The following is a 19,688-nucleotide window of genomic DNA, read 5'->3' on the forward strand; positions in this document are numbered from 1 at the left end:
GAAGAGGTGTTAGTGCGGCCAGCAGAAGGCGCTCACTCTGCGGTCTGTGAGGCTCCTAGTGCCCCAGTATACTGATGGGGACACTATACTATCAAAAAGACACCGTCCTTCAGATGAGATGTAAAACCAAGGGCCTGACTCTGTGTGGTCATTAAAAATCCCAGGGTGTCTCTCGGAAAGAGTAGAGGGTGTTACCTCGGAGTCATGAACAAATTTCCCCCTGGCCTTTACCAATTAATCACCTCCTAATAACCCCCCTCTCTGAACTGGCTTCATCACTCTGCTCTCCTCCCCACTGAGAGCTGGTGTGTGGGTGAGCGGACTGGCGCATCATCCAGGTGGGGCTGCACACTGGTGGTGGAGGGGATCCCCGTTACCTGTGAAGCGCTTTGTGTGGAGTTTCCAGGCAAGTGTTATGTAAGTGAAAGGGATTATTACAATACTGTCAAATGGCCATTGGAGAAAACGCGCTGCACTGCGCCATCACATCCAGTAGTCGTCTCTGTTGTCGCCATACATAGCAAAGCAGCAGATCTTCAGAAACAATACGGCTGGAAATACGAGGTTAAGAGCCTTCAGTTGTATTAAGGTACCTAAGGCGCTGGTAAAGATGTTTAAGTCGACACGTTCTGGCAATTTTGCTAAAATCCTACCACCAGTTTGCAGCCTCAACCGTACGAAGTGTTATGAAAGGGTTACCTAGGTGACCAGGTAGTAGTAGGCTTATTGAGCCGTTGATAAACCTGTTAGTATAATACTTCCATCAAAACACACTTTTTGCTGTTCACAGTCTACTAAGGACAATTGTGATAGCTGTTAACGGTTTAATGGGGTTCTAGGGTCGCCGTTTTTTTTTTTTGGATGGGTGGAAATAAAACCAGACGTCATTGTTATAGAATCCATTATGGAAACATTTTTGGGATCTGCTTATATACCCGACCTTCATTCCAACTATATCCCAGGGCGTGTGTACGGGTCAGTGCTGCCGTAACCAAAAAGGAAGATTCAGTCTTCGGGCATCGAAGTTATTTTCAGCTCCTGAACTTGAAAAGTTGTGTGTACCGTGCAGTTTTTTTTTTTTTCCCACGCGCTACTTATAGCCTAAGTTTCAAGTACACTGTCACTGAGCGGCGTGTACAAGTAATGGTTAAAAGAAGGAGGGGGAAAAAAAAACGTTTAATACAGATTTAGCCCGTTCCAGAGTACAGATGTAAAATGTAACGGCATGCATGATCAACTGTTGACTACAAGGTTTCTGTCTCTCTTCCCTGTTCATCTCCCAGCCCCGTGTGTCGGTTATTACCAGATAAAGAACTTGGCAGCGCGTCCCCGGAACCCTTGAAGCCGAGGCGTTGTGTTCCTGCGGGGGGTGGGGACGTATTCGCTGTTGCTCTTGAAGAAACTGATGAAGGAAATAAAAAAAGGCATTTGCCGTCAAATCATTGCGGGAGGATAGAAAATAATTGAAAATACAGATTCGCAGCGGGGGCAGACACAACAAAGGCGAAAGGTAAGGGGGTGGGGGCAGATCCGGCATCGCCGCGGCTCTAACGTTGCACTTTGTTGAAAACACGATGTAGGAATGCTTTTTTCCCCTTTCCCTAATGGATGCATTATGTCAATTCTGGACAATAGAGAGCATTGCACGGCAAGCATGGAGGTGCTGCATACAGTCACTGTATTACCATGTTATGAAACGTGTAGCTGAAGCCCTTTTCCTCTCTGGGGGGGAAAAAAAAAACAAATCAGGAAAATGAGAGTCTTGGCTGAGTCAAAGCGAACTGTCAGACTTCATAGCTTTAACGTTCAATATGAAGCAATTTTAAGTGTGCGGAGGGGCGAAACATGAGTGCTCAGCTTTTCTGTTGCTGTTGCTTGTTGCTGTTGCTTGTTTGCGGGACGATGTGATGCGGCAGTTTTTGTTTTTTTTTTTCCCCGCGAACATGAGGAAGTGTTGCATAAAAGCTGTTTAGACTTCACTTTCTGCGGGTTGTTTTAATGCACGGTCGAGGACGCCCGGATCAAATGCCGCACATTTAAGACAGTTGTCGTACCAATTAAGAGCAGCTGCACAGCACGAGTTTAACCCCCATGTAGTCAATGTTGACCGCCGTGCATCCGCAAGCGCTCCTATCAAACGGTAAAGCACCAGCCAATTATATAAGCGTTATGTAAGCCAGCCGAACTAAGGATTATACACTTTCAGTTTCAGAACTGCTATAACGTCAGTCTTGTTAATGAATTTGGTGTCATGGCCAGTATAGACTGACTGGCAAACTGTCGGCAAGTCACCTAGAAGTTGGGAGAGGAGCATTGTGGAGGCTGTGCAGTACGTTGAGGGATACGGTACTGTGTTTTATTTCAGTTGCAAATAAACCTGAGTCACCCCTTAAAGGCGCTCAAAAAAATTCTAATGCCGGTTAACTATGGTAATAATATGCACGGTATATTAAGTTATGAAGTTACAAAGACTGTGGCGTTCTGAAATTTCGCGAGGTCAAAGTGAAATCCAGAGATTGAATTTGTGGTTTTCACTTAATACATCGGAAAAAGCCAGCCCTTTCAGGTGATTCGTATCATTAAAATCAATCTGAAAATAAGGATTTTTGTTTTTTGGCGCAGTTGTGTATGCATGAACTCTGCTGACATAAAATAATAATATCGCCTCCAGACCCTCCAGCTCAATTACAACCGAAGATAGCAGCGTTCAACATCTGGGTTCCTTGTTGTGTGTGGGGTTTTACATTCTGTTAAGATATTATTTCTTTCCAGAAAAAGAAAACATAAGAAAAGATACGGTAGAAACGAGAGGAGGCAGTTCAGCCTATGTAGCCTGTTTGGTAGTTAGTAGCTCATTTTTCCCGGAATCCTACTCCGTCTTTTCCGAGGAGGCTAAGGTATCGGCTTCAACAGCATGGTTGACCGGTTTGTTTCATGCCACCAAAACGTTTTGTGTAAAAATAAGGTGACTCTTGCTCTCAGTTTTCAATGCACCCGTTAAATGAATGACGTTTCCACTTGTGCCCAGTTGTTTGCGTTTCACTGTTGATTCTGACGCTATCCGCCGGCTTGGGATTTTGAAAGCCTTTGGAGGATTTTGAAAGATTGAATCGCATCCCCTCGGAATCTTCTCTGTTCAAGACTAAAACGACTCATTACTTTGAGCCTGTCGGTTTCAGACATCCCCTTAACCCCTGGAAAGTTCCTAACTTCTCCTTTCCAGACTGATTCCAGAGTTGGAATGTGTTTCTAGTTACGTGCTGTAGATGTACATAGTAAATCGTACACATTGTCTTTTCTAGATTTAACTTGTATGGTTTTGACTATATATCCTAAGATCGTTTGTCTTTTTTTGCATCCCCACAGCTAGAATCTGAAATCATTCATCTTTTATTTAATTAAAAGCCTTAAGATCTTTATTAAAAGCCTTCTGAAAATTCTAATATACCATGTCATATGTCTAAGGAACTAGCAAGTTCGTTAAGTAGGATTTACCTACTTAATTACTACTTTATCTTAATTTATGCTTACTTTAATGCAATTATATAGATTCAAAATTCCAGTTTATCCTCTAGATTTAATTAATCATTTCCACAAACCTCCATGTTGAGCAAACATTTTCACTTGCATTACAATTATTAAATACATTTTTGTCACTATAATTTTTTTTTAATGTGATGAACAGCACCTTAGTAATTGTCCAGTCAGTGGTCATTACTCCCGTCTTCAGTAACCATTGGAGTTTCTTACAACGGTCCCCTATCTCCTCTTTGCATCTTAAAAATAAATTATGTCCTTTGTCTCTGGGCAGAAACATGTGGAATGTGGTAAAAGAGCAAAATCGCATTCTCCTAGGCAGAGGAATTGTAATTAAAAGTACTTTGTGATAATACTGTTTTGTTCAGGTGAACCGATACTTGACTTGTTAAGGTACTGGAGGAAATGGAGAGGGTGGTGTCTTCTGGTTTTTTTTTTCAATCTGAGTAGTAGATAAAGCAAATAACCTAATTGTTTTCTTACAAATATACTGTACAGGATTTTACTTAAGTTTCTTTCATTTCTTTTCATTACTCAAAAATCGTAGTCACATATAATACATTTTAAAATAATTACAACTAAGTAGTGAATTGAATAACAAGACCATTTCCTGTATGTAATTGGGAGCTCAGGTGGAGTTAAACTCAGAAGACTCTTAGCCTTCAAGGACCTAGAGAAGAAATCTGAGGCTCCTGCTCTAGACGAGTATGCTTGGGTAGGTTCCAGATCTCCTTTGCTCTTTAGAAATCTTTCAGCGTTCTTGGACTCAAAATCAAGCAGTCTGCCCCTTTTCAGGTAGCAGGGCTTACAAGAAATATAGATATCATCCTGTGAGAGTCATATTGTTCAGAGTGTCAGGACATAACCAGCTAAACTGTGGGAAATGTACCTTTGCATTCTCTTCCATCATCACCACACTAGTTATTGGGGGAAAAAATCGGTGTTGTTTTAAAGTGTTGTGTCTGAACTGGCCTCCAGTTTCCTGCCACCCTGTTCAGTGATACCAGTACGCTCTCTGAAAAACTCAGTAGCACGCTTATTTTTAAAATGGAATGGACCAGTCATGAAAATAACGACAAGGCTATGCTGGGCTCATTGTGTGCTGTGATATTAGTAGGACCTTCTCTGTGTCAGACCTGGCTTTGGCAAAGTTAATGGACTGGCTCCATGGAACCGGTTATTGACCATTATTATGCTGGAACTTACGTATTTAAATCCCAGTTAAAGATCCGCTGGAAAACAGTGTAAGAAACATTATTGCTGTTGTGCATGTTTCAGTGTCCAGCAACATTGACCTTGAGCAGATAATTTCACTGCAGTTCAAAAGCCACTTAATTTAACTATTAATTATGCTTTCGACCTTGATGCTGTATATCAACTAAGGTTTTTTTAAGATGGGACCTGCAGCTGAATAGAGGACTTGCTCTCTGCACTTAATGTATTAACCTCCTTGGGGAAGCAGTGAGGGTTTGAGCAGTTTTGGCCACAGTTGTCCCCCTTATGGAGATGTCCTTTAGTCAATAAGCAACGACTGTCTCGCAACCCAGACATGGGTCTGCTCTGCGTGGTCCGTTTATCTTTGTAACTTTTCTGAGCGTTCAAATAAATCTTGCCAGATCCTGAGCTGCAATAACGGGCATTCGTTCACTTTTAATTTCCAACCTGTGCTTAAAGCTTTAAAGAGCCATTGAGGCACAGCAGTGAGCAGAATTGGCTGTTCTGACGGTAATGGAAAATGAACGGTAAATCCTTCAAGACGTTTTTCTCGCTGGTTGTTACTCGTTGGTGGTTAGGTTCATGCATGGTTGAATTTTAATTGTACGCCAGTTTTACACATCAGTCATCTTGTCACTGTAATGCTTTACTTTTTGGAAGTAACTTTCCTGAGTTCCAATTGGCAGAGTCGTATCGGGGAAGGGGCGGGGTTAGTCCCCCAGGATTCGGAACCAGGCATCTGCCGGCTCGCGGTGACGTCACTGGGACGCGCCACTCACCACGCGTCACATGACCAACGGTTCTGACCGGTGGGCGCGTCGGAGGAGAGCTTTTATTCTCCCGAGCAGTAGCTGGAAAAATTGCTTTAGAGCTAAGGTATAACGTAAAAACAAGCGCAATGATTATTATTACTGGGTGTGTTGATATTTTGGCCTGCTTGCGTGGTTCCGAAGCAGTACCGTTACTGGCAGCTCAGTTTTGGAACTAACAGAAACCAGCACGTGAATGCTGGTTAGCCCCGACACCGCCACCCACCCTTCTCCATTAAAGCCTTTCGCAACATTGAGAAGATATTGTAGAAAATATAGTCCTGGGATGGGCGGCACAGTGGTTAGCATGGCTGCCCCGCAGTGCTGGGGCCCTGGGTTCAATTCTGGACCTGTGGAGCTGTCTGTGTGGAGTTTGCATGTTCTCCGCAATATCCGTATGGATTTCCTCCGGGTGCTGGCTGGCTGCAGTCTCCTCCCACAGTCCAGAGACATGCTGATACGTTAATTGGCTTCTGGGAGAATTAGCCCTGGTGTGATTGTGTGTGTCTGCCCTGTGATGGACTGGCGTCCCACCCAGGGTGTACCCTGCCTTGTGCCCATTGCTTGGGCACACACGATAAAGAGGGTTAAAAGATGGACGGAGAGGTTAGTGTTTGTAGGTGGGCTCTGAGACCATTGATGGACCCCCGCCTCTTAGAGAAGGAACATTTAGCTGCTCTGGACACCTCGATGTGTACCATGGTGGAGCAAGAGACGTGTACCGGACAGACCATGTGTACAGAGAGATTTAAAGAGTATCAGACCTAGAGAAAAACTGTCTCATCCTGGGGTGGCTCCACTGCGAGCTGTAGTGTTTGTATTTGATTAAAACAAGACTGAGACCTCAGCGCATGGCAGAGGAAGCGGCAGGAAACTGTGCAGTGAAAAGTTCAGAACACACAGAGGGACAGAGAGAAAAATCCAGTTGCTAAGGACCATTCTGGAGTAAGAGGGGAAAAAAAGTAGGCTGAGCACGATTTCCGGAGAACATTGCAGTCTGTCCTTTGGCAGGAACTTTCAGAGGATGACGCTTGCTTGCGGAGTCATTTCGACCTGTTCCTGATAAAGCGAGCAGCGGGAGACTTGAAGAGAACACTCTGATGGGTGCGGACGCAGAGTGGCACACATGAACAATTCTGCTTGCCAGCTTGCTGAAAACACTTTATTTCTGCGCAGATCCTTTGCACAGAGGATTAACGATCAGTCATAATTTTTTACACGTCCTGCTGTGAAGTTAAAACTCCGTAATATAATCTGAGTTTTTTTTTTAGTTTGCTCAACTGAGGCTTGTTTTTGCATGAGAGTGGAAATAATGTTCATTAACTATCCCCATGCTGCTTTGTCCCACTGCCAAGTGTAACTTTTCTTAAAGTACCGACAAACTGGAAAGTGTTCAGAGTACCCAACGCCTTAGTTTGTAATATTTGCATGGTTGACACAAATCTGAACATGTTCACAGTTGGAGGTGTTGCTTTCTTGCCAGCTTTTTTTCAGCGGTCAACTTCACTTTCCTGATTCTGCGGGGTTTGTGTTTCTTTCCTGAAAACTGAGGGAGCTCTTGGGGAAGAGGGACATGTCCAGTCCCAGGCTGCCTCTGGCTTTGTGATTTAAAGTTGCTGTAACTCAAAGCGTACAGTATTTACAGGTTTTGTATCTGACGTAGAGATGTCTGATACAGTGGTGCCGCTTCTGGATCAACATTGTTGCAATTTGCACTTACAGCTGAGGAAGGAGAACTCTCCGGGAAACAGTGCTTCAGCTGGAACAAACGTGCACAGCATGGGTGTGGGTTCCAGTGCAGAAAGTCATTTAAACACTAAGAGTGCTGCTTGTTTAGGGAGCCAATATGTTTGCATTGATCTGGTGTTTTTTTGCATAGAGTGATAGACATCCCCGTTACCAAGGAACACCTCGTTAAGCATAGTCATGAATGCCTCAGTTATTGTTAGCCTGCGCTAGAGGAGTTCTTAGGGTTCTTAGATAGCATCCTCTGAGGTCCCCAGAAACAACAGCTCATTTTCATTAGCTTGAGTTAACTCTCTTTCAGGGAGTCCACTCTCACGTGCTTTCTTGTGAGGGGAGAAGTTGTTACAGGATGTGCCATCGTCCTGCTGGAATCCGGTCACGTCTGGATGAACTCACTGGAGAGGAGCTCTCGGGACTTGATCAGTGTACAATAATAATAATAATAATAATTGCTTACACTTATGTAGCGCTTTCCTGGACACTCCACTCAAAGCACTTTACAGGTAATGGGGATCCCCTCCACCACCACCAAGTATAGTCCATCGAGGAGGCACAGAAAATTCTCAGCTAGGTACAACATTTTGCAGGATAAAAAAAGGAATGTGCACAACCATGTACTGTATATGTTATGAAAATCTAGTTAACCTGGTAGTCCAAAGGGCCTTGCAGGTGCTGGCAGATTAGGTCAAGCTGAAGGGAGAGCAGTTTAAATCTGGCACATAGCATCTTACGCAACAGGATTGAAGATGCTGCGTCTTTTCTCTCACTCCCAGGTGGAAGCGATTTCGGTTTACATCCCTGCTGCTTGCATCACAAAACCGTGCCGGCTTTGTGTATAGTTTGAAGGGCTAGGAACAGCTGGAGCCCCTGTACCCCGGGTATTCTGTGTCTGACAGCACAGCTAGGCCGCCCCCCCCAAGCTGAAACTGCACCCTCCTCAGAGCTCAGAGCCTCATTTCACATTCGGCCCAGGTTGGGGACGCTGGTTCTGCCACTTCATCGAGGAGGTGTATTCGTGCAGTAGAGGAGGCGCAGCTGTCATATTGGACAGGGATTAGGGAGGTGAGAGGAGTGTTCGCCCAATTTCAGTGCTGACCAAGATTTAGCACTAAAAATAGTCCAGAGCAGAGGAGTGCATTGTGCAAATTCTTAAACAGTTCTCTAATGTGTCACTCTGAGAGCAGAAACAACAAATATTGTACGTCTAGTATGATTCGCAAAACTTTTTCTTTTTTAATTTGGGATTAAAGGGTTGTGTAATGATAGTATTCAAAAAAGTAAAAATCTGCCTTTTTAAATTTCTGTGCAATGAATAATATGAAAGTTCCATGACGGGTGTTTTCTAAATCTAAACCCTTCCAGAGCGAATTAAGTGGAAGGAAACCATCTTCTTGACCTTGCATTATCTTTGTGCTTGGGGTGTACGAGTACTGTATCTGTGCTTTTACTAACCGCTCCAGTGGAGGTCTGTGCAGTTGGGTCTTGCCTTTTGGCCTTTATCCAGTCCAAGGTCACAGGGGAGCCAGAGTCTAACCCAGGTTCATAGTGTAGTACAGCATGCATTGACATTGTTCATGAGCAGTATCTCACTGTGAAACGCGACTAGGCCTCAGAGGCCCAGACCACAGCTGCCCAATCATTGAAATAGGTCGTTATGATTTTTTTCATGTCCCGTAAATACCGTTTCCCGAAAAGAAGTGCTAGGCTTGCATGGAGTAGTGTCTGAGATGTTGAAAGCTTTACTAAATGCTGAACTTACTACTTGCTCAAAACGCAAAACACAGTTAAACTCGGCAAGTTAAACTTCGACTGTGCACCCTGTTACAGCACTGATGCGGATGAGCCAGACCTTATGGCTGAGGGGGTGAAAACAGTTTGGGACCTGCTAGCACTTGACTTCCTGGTTAGCAGGTTTTTCACCATTGGCCCTGATGTGAGTTTGCGTGTGAGTGTGTGACTGCCCTGTGGTAGACTGGCTTCCCGTCCAGGGTGTACCTTTCCATGTGTCTGTTGCTTGCTGGGTTAGACTCTGGCTTCTCTGTGACCCAGTACTGGATAAAGTGGTGAGAAAATGGATGGATGGAAGGTTAGAGTGAGGTGTTCTTTTCTTAGGCCATTTTCAGATGTCGAGTTTTCTTGAAGATTCCCGATTCTCTTTTCAGAAATGACTTGAGGACTTTTTTATTCAATATTCAAATTGTATGTCATCCAGAACACCTTTATAGTAGCTATTTGCTATCGTTATGAGCACTGTGAGCATTTGTGTGTGGATCCTCGTACATCTGGGAATTTTGGTCCATTTTTGAAGACTAGAAGCACCTCCTGAATGTGAAGCATTTTTACTAATTAGACTTCAGGATTGGATGTGATTCCTTGTAGTAATGAAGACTCCTCCGTTTCAGAGAGCAGCTGGCTGTGATCATCTTTGGGTTTTAAAAAAAAAATGCAAATCTTTCAAAACCTGGTTTAGATTGAGCAGTGGCTAGCTTCACTGCATGTTTGCGCGATGGCAACAAGAGTCGAGCTTCAGAAATATGGGCTTTGACGTGGTGCCGATGTATAACACTTAGTGTGTTAACACAGTTGCATTCCATGCATTGCTAGTCAGCTTGTGCGTTGGTTTTGTTTTGGGGGGGGGTGTGGAGGGGGCATGTGGGAGCAAGCGTGCTAAAGTCAGGTTCAGTGGTCAGTCTGTTGGGAAAGAGTCAGGACTGAAAGGTCACCCAAGGGGGTTTAAGTGAGCATCAAAGTACACCATCCCCTGTGACCCCGGTTGATGTAATGTGCTGATCAGAGGATGACCTTTACTGTGTCTGTGCCAGGAAGGGAGTAGTTTAGAAGAGTGGGGGTGTGGCGGGCATTTGATGTTTTTTTTTTTAAGGACTCCACTTTCTGTTTGATTTCCTGCAGTGTTGTATAATGATCTGCAGGAGCCATGTGTGTTTGTGGCTGCGTCTCTCTGCGTGTGTTAGCGTACAACTTCACTTATAAGTAATAGCTGCATTAGCCAGCTCTTATGTAATTCAGCTTATGCAAGCAGCTGTCTTTGGTTTCAGTGGCCTCCTTATTATTATTTTTTTGCTTGCCTTTGCAGATGAAAATGCCAGCTTATTCCTCTTCTTGCAGTGATGTAGGGTGAGTGAAATGAAAAGCTTGGAGCTGAAATAAGAGCAACTGGTCCATATTTATAAACGTCCAACCCCCCCCCCCCCCCTTCGGGGTCAGGCACTAGAATGTAATTCCTGTCAAAGTTGTGGGATTACGTGCTGGTATGAAGTTCCAGTCCCAGTTGCATGGGTCTGGGCTCTCGTCATGATCTTTCTGACTAGTGATGCAGCTACAAACCTACTTTCAGTTGTGAAAGCAATAAAGGGCAGGCCGCCAAGTGGAAGAATGGCACTTGTTTGTAGCTTGGGGGTGCACAGGAGTTTCATCTCAAGTTATATCCCTCTCTCTCCAGCTTTCTCTCTGTAATTCAAAATCCGTTGCAGGTATTACCAGATTGAGATACCCCTTTTTTGCCTCGGGGAGGGGGGGGGGTCTAGGAGGGTGAATAATTGAGGGCCGTCTTTCAGTCTCCACATCCTTTGGAATGCAGTCTTTTGTGGGTCTTTAATTAGCTCGTGAATATTGCTGGCAGGTGGTTATTGACCGGCTCATTTATTTGGCTGACGCCTTAATCCAAAGCGTCCATTTGTGCAGCTGGGTGTTTCACTGGAACAGTGCTTCGCTCAAGGGGACAGCAGAACCGACTTACCTGGGGCTTCAAACCCGCAACCTCCCAAAACTTTAACCACCTCTCCACACTCCTGCCCAGTTGAATCACAACTGCTGCAAACCCACAGAAGCGGGTAGTTCTCCTGACCAGGCTGTAGACCAAATACCCGCATGTACCGCGTCCTGTTAGGTGACTTAGAATGACCGTTAGGTGTGCATCTACTTTTTGCTTTTGCTTTTAAGTAAGTATCTCATTGCCATTATTAAAAAATATTGAATAATAATAATAATAATAATAATAATAATAATAATATAGCACCTTTTAAAATTAGCTTATCAAAGTCCTTTGCAGTAAGAAAATTATGATAGGAGATTAAAGAGTTAGCACAAGTAACTCTTTAGTTTTGGTGGCAGACAGACATCAGTCAAATAAAGGCATTTCTGAAGAAGAAGGTTTTGAGTCTGGATTTGAAAGCGCTCAGGGAAGGTGGCTCTCTGATATGCTTCATATTTTCTTTATTTTGACAAGCAGATCCTGCAGTCTCTCTTGAATAGTCTCTCTCTCTCCTTTTAACTTTTTTTACTTGGTTGTGCGGTGTGCTTATGTTTGTATTTGATTATTCACTTTGCATGAAATTGCCATGAAAACTTGAAGTGCTCGAAAAGTGGAGGTTTGAGGAAGCTAAAAGGAACCACATCCTGCCCATTAATAAACCATCCTGGGTGTTTTTTAAGAAACTGTATTTCCTGATTTAGAAACCCAGCTATTAAGATCTGTCTACGAGAAAGCCACACTTACCCAAATTGTTACAGCAGATCTCGTTTGCCTCAGAGCTATAACTGTATCAGCGCTGTTACACTTTTTTAGGTTGGCTTATAGAAAACAGCTGTGCATAGCCACTTGCATAATTCAGGTTGATTAGGTTTGGCGTTTTCCCACCTACAGTACATAAGAGGAGAATTTCAGTCCTCTCTTCAAATAAAATATTGCCACTAGTACCAGGGTGACTGAAGTGGAATGTCTAGTCTAACACTTTGAATTAACTCTCTGAATCATGAAATAATACAATAGTCATTCGATGGTTGATTTTCACAGAAACAAAAAAAGCTAAAGAGCTTATTCTCGGGGGGGGGGCATACACCCATCCTCTGATTCGTGTTTTTCAAGGTTACAGAAAGATTTTTTTTTTGCTTCAGTGAAGGTAGCTGGTCCTTTGTAGCCAGTCGGAAGACGCCATCATCATAGCATGACTCCTCTAAAGCCTCCCACAGCACAGTTCCTTAGTGCATCTGCGTTTCTGAGATCTTATACGCGTCTCTTTTCTGTTTATTTTAACTAGTGTGCCGTTGTAGTTTTCATTAGCAGTAGAGTTCCGACACCTCTCTGGGTGAAAATAAGTAATATTGGGCAATTACTGTAGACCATGGGAAAGAGTTTAAATGTTTTCCCTGTAAAGCAATGGGCCCTTCGTTCTTTTTTATTGGTAGTTGACAGGGGTGCTGTTAATGACATCTGGGATGGATATGTACAAAAGTTGACAGAGACGGAAGCTTTGGTTCAGAGCACCTTTATCTTTATCACAATTAACACCACATTCTGGTGGAATTCTGCGATTATGTTGTGCTAAAAGGAAAGGCGTGGCCCAGGTTATTCTGCACACGGGAGGGCCTGCGGGTGATGTGACCCCCTAACCCCCCTTTCTGGGGGGGAGAAGGGAGAAAAGGGCAGCAGTCTGATCCTACTCCAGCCCCGAGTGAGCAGACCCTCAGGAGGTGAGGAAGACTGGTGACACAACGCTGCTGCATGCTCCGTTCCGAAGAGCAGGGCAAGCGCCTTCATGCATCGAGCGTGCAGCATAGCCTGCAGCATCATTAAAAGGCACGGCAGTGAGAGGGAGGGAGGAGTGTTGGGTAGCTGGCTCTTGCACAGTTAAAACGGTGCACACCAAAGTGATAATAACGTGGTCCCCGTGTAGCAAACTTAACCTTGGTGTAATGAAAGCGTTCTTTCCGGACCCTATGCAGACGACACGATCCGGGGATGAGTGAGGAAAACACGGGGACAAAGCATGCGGGGAGTCGGGAATGAAAACAGGGGGCGTGTCCTTGGTGCGCTGGTGTTCGGGGGAGGTGTGGCCGAGGCAAACGATCCAGAAGTGAGTCCAAAGGAGAATCCAAGAGGAGGCAAAGTCCAAAGCCGGGCGGTCCATCCAAGACAAACAGGGTTAAAAACAGGAACCGGGTTGGGACCAGCACAGGAACAGGAACTAAAACCTTGACGGGACCAGGCGCTTCCAGGTCCCGGACTCGCCTGGTGCGGAAACCAGAGCAGAGCCCGGAGTAGAGTGAGCGCCTGGCTTTTAAGGAGAACTGAAAAGGGGGCTGGAACAGGGAGCAGGTGCGGGAGATGAGTAGAAAACAAGGAAGGGCTGGAGCGTCCGTAAGAGGAGGGGTTTACGAGCGTGACACTCGGCAGTAAGTCAGTAACGTCAGCCCTGATGTGAAGTGTCTTTTCAGAAAGTATGAAGAGTGAATTCACTCTGCGGGCCGTGCATCTGCTTTAGACAACCAGTCTGGCCTTCACAGCTGTAGTATAAAAGGGCTTGGCTGCTGCTTTGAAGTAAATGGTCACATTCTCACTTTTGATGGGGTTCTTCATACCTTTCGAGGAAGGTAATGGTAATCTCGCCATTCAATCTGCTTGTGGTGCAGCAGCGGCACCTTTCAAAGGGATGAATGCGTGTTCCAGAATCCCTTACCAGTTTCCACAAATACTGGCGGTATCAGATGGATTCTTGGAGATGGGCACTGTAGCTTTGAAATGTCTCGCTGAATTGTTCCCTCATTGGCAGTGCCCAGAAAACAGCTTCGGTGGATTAAAGGGGAGAGCCACATTGTTAAAAAATGCCTTAGTCACGCCTGATACCGACATCCTTCTGTTTATTGACTCCAAGGCTGGGTGAGGGCATCCCCCCGTCTGTCTGCAAGCTGGAAAACCCCACAGCTGAAACCCTCGCTGTCCGGGAGGCTGCGTGCAGAAATTGTTTTGAGAAACGCAAAAAAAAAAAACCCCGCATTAGACCAACCCAAAGCAGCATTCAGAACACAAACAGCCTGCCACCGCGCGGTGAGTCAGCGTGGGGGCGGAACGGAGCCTTCTTCCCTGCACAAAGCGCGGAGCACGACGCACATTAAGAGCGGAGGTGCCTGGGCAGGAGGAGATGGTGGGGAGGGTATAAATGATCCTGGTTATGTAAGCCTCTCTCCAAGACGAATGTGCTGAGGGAACTGGGAAGGGCTCTGCCCCTCTCTCTGGCGGCCTCTCTGCCTCCTGCTGTTACGTAAGCAGCCCTTTCTCATGTCGCCAAAGCCTGGCAGAGATGAAGGAGGAGATGTGCTGGGTGTACTGGCAGCTCTCCGTAGGCTGTTGAGCCTGTCTGCCTGCACACAAGGTTACATAAGCCAGACGCCAAGTAGCCCCTCTTTTAGAGAGAGTGGTGAAGTGTTCTTGGCAGCACGCTGGCTCTTGCTGTGGTTTTCGAAGGCTGGATGTGGGGTGTGTGCCTGGGTTCTCCGGAGCATCGGTCCCGAACTCGGAACCGTGCACGAAATAAAAAGACCCACTCTTAAAAATGTCCCGAACATTTTTTTTTAAAAGAGAAGATATCATTTTATTGTTCATCCAAAGGGTGGAAAATTGTCTTTGGCATCACCAAGCAAAACTATAAAAAAAAACAACACTCCACCTAAAATAAACACACATTAAAACAAACAATAGTCCTAGACAGGCAACAATAACTATACACATCTTGCTCTGGCCTTATTACAGTACCATTACACACAATCTGATAGCCCCATACAGGAAACAGTCATTTAGCTGCGTCCCGTTCCCCCTCCTCCAGTCTATATTAGACCAGCAGGATGTGCTAATTATAGCAAGTCAGGTTGATTCCCATTCTTTACCTGAAGTACCTGAGAAGTAGTTCTCTTATTTTGGGCCACTCAAACTTGCCTTTTTTTAAAAAAATAGGCCTGTAACAGGGCTTTACAATCCTCCCACACTTGTGCTCGTGTTCCGCCCTCGTATGTACGACGAAGAATATCCCCCTGAAGCCAAAGGGCGTCAGTCCGAAGATGGGGAATGGAAAGCTGTCCGACTCGGGATCTCCATATTTGCACTCCCCTGTATTTACGCCCTTCTACGTGCATCGCAGACACAGTATACGGTGCATCTTCTGTCCGTGCAAATCCGTTCCTAGTTTTCCAGAAGGTAGGCGGTGGGCCGCGCTCCGAAGATTTTGAAGCTCTGGTGACCCTGGCCTGTAGATCTACAGAGCAGCTGGAGCAGCAGACTCCTTGACCTGGATTATATTTTTCTCGAGTCTGTTCAGCCTGCTGCTTGGCAAATGCGCCGTGACCCCCAGACCTGTCTGGGATGTGCGTTTCAGGGAAGGCTGAGCCTGCGGAAGTGTCCCGCTTGCTCCCAAGTCCCCCCTCCGGCAGCTCCCTGGCGCTGATAATCGATCAGCAGGGAAAGTTCACCCAGCCTGTGCTGCAGTGTGTGGGTTAGAGCTGAACAAAGCTGTCTGATTGAGGCCTCCGTAATGGCAGAACACCAAAGCAACCTCCAACATTAGCTAGCCATAGATAATTTGGTTCCACTTGATCGTCATTATTGTTAGCTGTATCTCATAATAAAAATCTTGCTTACTATAAATGTGTGCACTTGTCATATGTTAAGAAAAAGAAACGTTTCACTTTCAGACCTGTTTCATTCTAAGAAGCCGTTCTTCCCACTAGAATAAGCTCAATTATGCAGTGATGCACCTAGAATATCACAGCAACGTATTGCTGTGTTGTGTCTGATGCCTGTTCCCGAAATGAATTTGTTTTCATGTCGCAGCCTTCTTCAGTCCGGTCTAGGAGTAGGCCTGAATATTACAGATCACAAGGTCGTCCTGTTTTCATGCCATCCCACCTCTTAATTGGACTGCTGGGCTAATTAATCGCCTAACTGAGCCGCTGAATCCTTTTCCAGGTTATGGTATGAAGAGACTTGTACGTTCTGCTGGACGTAGGCCATTGAGGAGCAGAGCTGCACCACTCTGCTCCTAAACCAGTGCCCACCCCTCCGTTCCCCCTGCTCCTCCAGTTATTCTTCTAGCTGAGCTCTCAGTCACATCATTGAGCCTTTAATTGAAGCTTTTGTTTAGTCAGGGCTTTTCAATTCTAAGTAGCTGTGGCCTTCGTGTTGCACATTTTGCACTCTCATGGGCAACATGAAGTTTGCAGCTGTTGAAAGGCCTTCTGGGCACTAAATCGCAAGACTTTGAATATTGTTAGAGCTAGAGGGGGGGTGGTTGATGTCTATCCAGTGTCAATACATGCAGTTCCCCCTGGGGGGGGGAGGCAAAGAAAATGCGGTATTTGAGGGTCTGATCATGTCTGATCAGGCATTGATTAGAAAACTCCTCTGGATTGCCTTGGTTAATTAAATTCTTGGTACATCATTAAGAGTCATCATCGACAGTGCAGGAATAGGGGATAAAAAGACAAGAGGGAGAAGGCCAGAGAGGAAGCAGGGGAGGACCGACAGTAGGCACAATGAGAGTTGTGGTTTGGTTCAGCTGTAAAGACCAGATTCTAGTTAAGTATCTGAGCCTTGTTAAGAGAGCTTGCCGTTCTGTTGTTTTTAGGAAACTCTGATTCCTTGTATAGAGAATCCCTTGATTAAATACGGACTCTCCAGGTTAGCGGATGCATTTTTAGAATAGGTTTCCCATTCTCTTTGTAGCATCCGGATTAGTGAAGAGAGAGATTCAACAGTGGGTCGTATTCTGTTTAGTTTAGAAGGTGGGTTTCTCTCTCTTGTTGGCCTGTGTAGAGGTGGAGGAGAGGATGGTTTAATGAGTCACAGTAAGTTGTGCAGGCTGCTTTGAATAGTCGGTGAGTACAGATCATGCTAATTAGACAAATAATTGGTCCAGTTAACGTGCTCAGAGTTCAGTTTCAGTGAAAATCAGATGTGCCTCTGCCTCCAGACACTTTCAGATCCCCAAGCACAAATTACCAGCCGTCTCTGAAGGTTTTAATGAGCAGGATTGGGAATTCCTGATCTGAGCAAGTGGAAGCAGGTGGAGTTCCTGAAGAGCAGACGTATGGATTCAGGCAGTGCTACTGTTGAAGTTTCTTCAAGACATTTTAGTGCAGTTTAGAACGAGTTCCAGAAATAGACCTATTCATCGATTCACTGCTGCAGCCACTGCTACAGTGGCCACATCACTGTCACCTCTGCTGCCACATCCATAACCTGCTTTTACTGCTAATAATGGTCGTTCTTTTGATTTTAGAGAACCACCGCCCTCTTTAAGCCCGTTTAAGTGTTGTTTAGGGCTTTTCCTGTGCACTCCTGGGTTATCATGCTGACATGTTTCCTGGGCTGTGGCTTGGCTCTCGGGTTTGGTCACAGGCGGGGACGCGGCGAGTTGCTCCTTTTCTTTCTGGCGAACCGCGGGTTTTTGTGGTCTAGTTTGAGTGCCGCGAGCTTCAAAGCTCTGGCAGCAAAGGGCTCCCTGAGCGACGCGGTCAAGCGATGCTCCTTCAGACTAATCATCACGAGCGTGCCTGAAGGAGAGGTGGGCGCGGTGTGCATCAGAGCTCACAGAGGCTCTGGGGTGGTGCTGGGGGGGTTAATTTTTCTCGCTACGTCCAGAAATGCCGCCGCCTTTGAGCAGCCTGAAGCGTATCCGACGGTTGTCAACGTGCCACCCGGTTTCTGCTCGTTCCGGGATTGAAACGGCAATGCCTGTTTCTGTAGTTAAGACTTGGTTCTTGCAACAATTTTTTTTTTTTTAACTGTAGCGTGCAGCTCTGCACTAATGAAAGGGCTGGCTGAACGAGCCTGTTTTTATTAACTCGTGAACGTGGACCATGTGGGTGGGGGGGGGGAAACTGCAGAGCTGTTTCCGATTGGGAATAAAATGGGGGGGGGGCTCGTTCATTGGCAACATGGAGTGTTTTTCTTTTTGTGCTTTTTATTTATACCCTTTCAGTTTGTGAGCGCTGGTTCGCCTCCCTGCCTCCTGGCTCACAGATGTGATACGGCTCCGGCTCCTCTGTGAGTCCCCGGTGTGGCCGCCAGGCGGTTCAGGGCCGGTAGGTGGAGAGAAGAGCCCCTCCCCAGACCTGCACGCGCCCCAGAGGGGGCGGGGGCTGCTTTTGTGTTTCACCAGGAGGGAGCTATGGGGAGCACTAGCTGACTAATCCCCCCCCCCCCCCCCGAACCCAGGATTCCCCTGGCAGAGGCACATAGTCAGCCTGTGACATGACCCAGGCTCGAACCCGCGACATCAGGGTCCTTGAGCTCACTCCGGCACCCGGCACATGCCCCCGCGGAGTTCGTTTTTCAAGCGTCACTTGACTTGCTCGGAGCTGGGCCATGACGGGTGGCTTAACAGACTGCACGCCTTTCGCTGTAGGAGCCACGAGCTGTCCTCTGGGCCTCGAGGCTGTGATTGAACTCTTCCGTGTGACTAGCAGTTAGTTTTCCGCGGCACGGTAGCATTTGGAAATGAGGGAAATGAGGGAGAGTGCAGGGCGAAACCTCCAGTGCGGAAACCCTCTGAGACCATGTAACGTAGGGCAGCGAATCGCTGGCTCTTGGCTGTTTCGGACCTCTAACCTCATGCCCCCCAATTTGCTTGCTTTGTCCTTCCTGCTCTTTTGAGACTGTCCTAGCTGGCAGCCTGATCCCGGGAGAACGGAGGATTACAAAAAAAGTAGTGTCCTTTTGATTGGGCCCTTTTAGTTGGACGCACCCTAAAATTCAGAAAGAAGGATTTTGGGGGTGAGAAGTGAAACATTCACGGGGGGCAGGGATTAGGGACGTAGTTCCCAGGAGCAGTTACCCGAGAGATCTGAAATGGAGACGCAGTTTAAGGACTGTGTAAAGAGAGCCGATCCCAATAAAGTCACATACTCAAAACTTTAAAAAAAAAAAAAAAAACATGTGCCATTACACTAAGGAGAAAACATTGCATTTGTAAAGTGTCTCATAAATAGTGCAGGGTGTTGACCTGAAAGCCCCTGGAGGTTGTTGTGGTCACATGGTGGGTGTGGGGGGTGGGGGGGGTTGCGAAGACAGTCAGCTGTGGTGACGCTGGAGGCCGTGTGTTTCTCTGTGTGCAGGACCAAGCCCAGTGAAGATGCGCAGGTAATGTCCAGAGAGCACTGCGGGGGGCCATGTCTGACGAGGCGATCTCAGGGAGCGATCTGGATCCCGACCTCGATCCCGAGGAAGAGGATCTGGAAGAGGAAGAGGAGGAGATGGAGGAAGAGAATGACGGAGATGATGAGGAAGACATCAATGGTAAGTAGGGTCTGGACTGGACTCTCTAGGTAGACAACAAATGTTGTTGTTGTTTTTTTTATGTTTTGCAGGCGATGGATATAGGTCACTCAGTTCATAGCTCTCTTGTCCAGTAGTTTCAGTTTTGATTTTGCAGACTACACAGTTCTTGTGCAAACTGCTTGAGTAAAGTATATTTCTTTAGTTTTTTAGTTCTGTCTGTGAAGAATTACTCAAAATAAGGTAACAGACTTGAAATGCATAATTTATGGTTTTGGCTTATGATCATGTTCTATATTGGCTTATTATTGCTCTAA

General features: G+C 46.0%; 1 protein-coding gene across 1 annotated transcript in view; it reads left to right on the forward strand.

Moving 5' to 3' along the window:
• Positions 1-1,408: 1,408 nt before the first annotated feature.
• The window catches only part of rad54l2 (RAD54 like 2), a 61,188-nt gene continuing 42,908 nt past the window's right edge, over positions 1,409-19,688 (forward strand). Inside the window, exons 1-2 of the mRNA XM_088915810.1 lie at positions 1,409-1,510; positions 19,212-19,392. Coding sequence (XP_088771936.1) covers positions 19,266-19,392 — 127 coding nt within the window. The 5' untranslated portion in view covers positions 1,409-1,510; positions 19,212-19,265. The remainder of the gene's footprint in view (positions 1,511-19,211; positions 19,393-19,688) is intronic.

Source organism: Atractosteus spatula, chromosome 5 (genome assembly GCF_055471065.1).
Source record: "Atractosteus spatula isolate fAtrSpa1 chromosome 5, fAtrSpa1.hap1, whole genome shotgun sequence".
NCBI lineage: Eukaryota > Metazoa > Chordata > Actinopteri > Semionotiformes > Lepisosteidae > Atractosteus > Atractosteus spatula.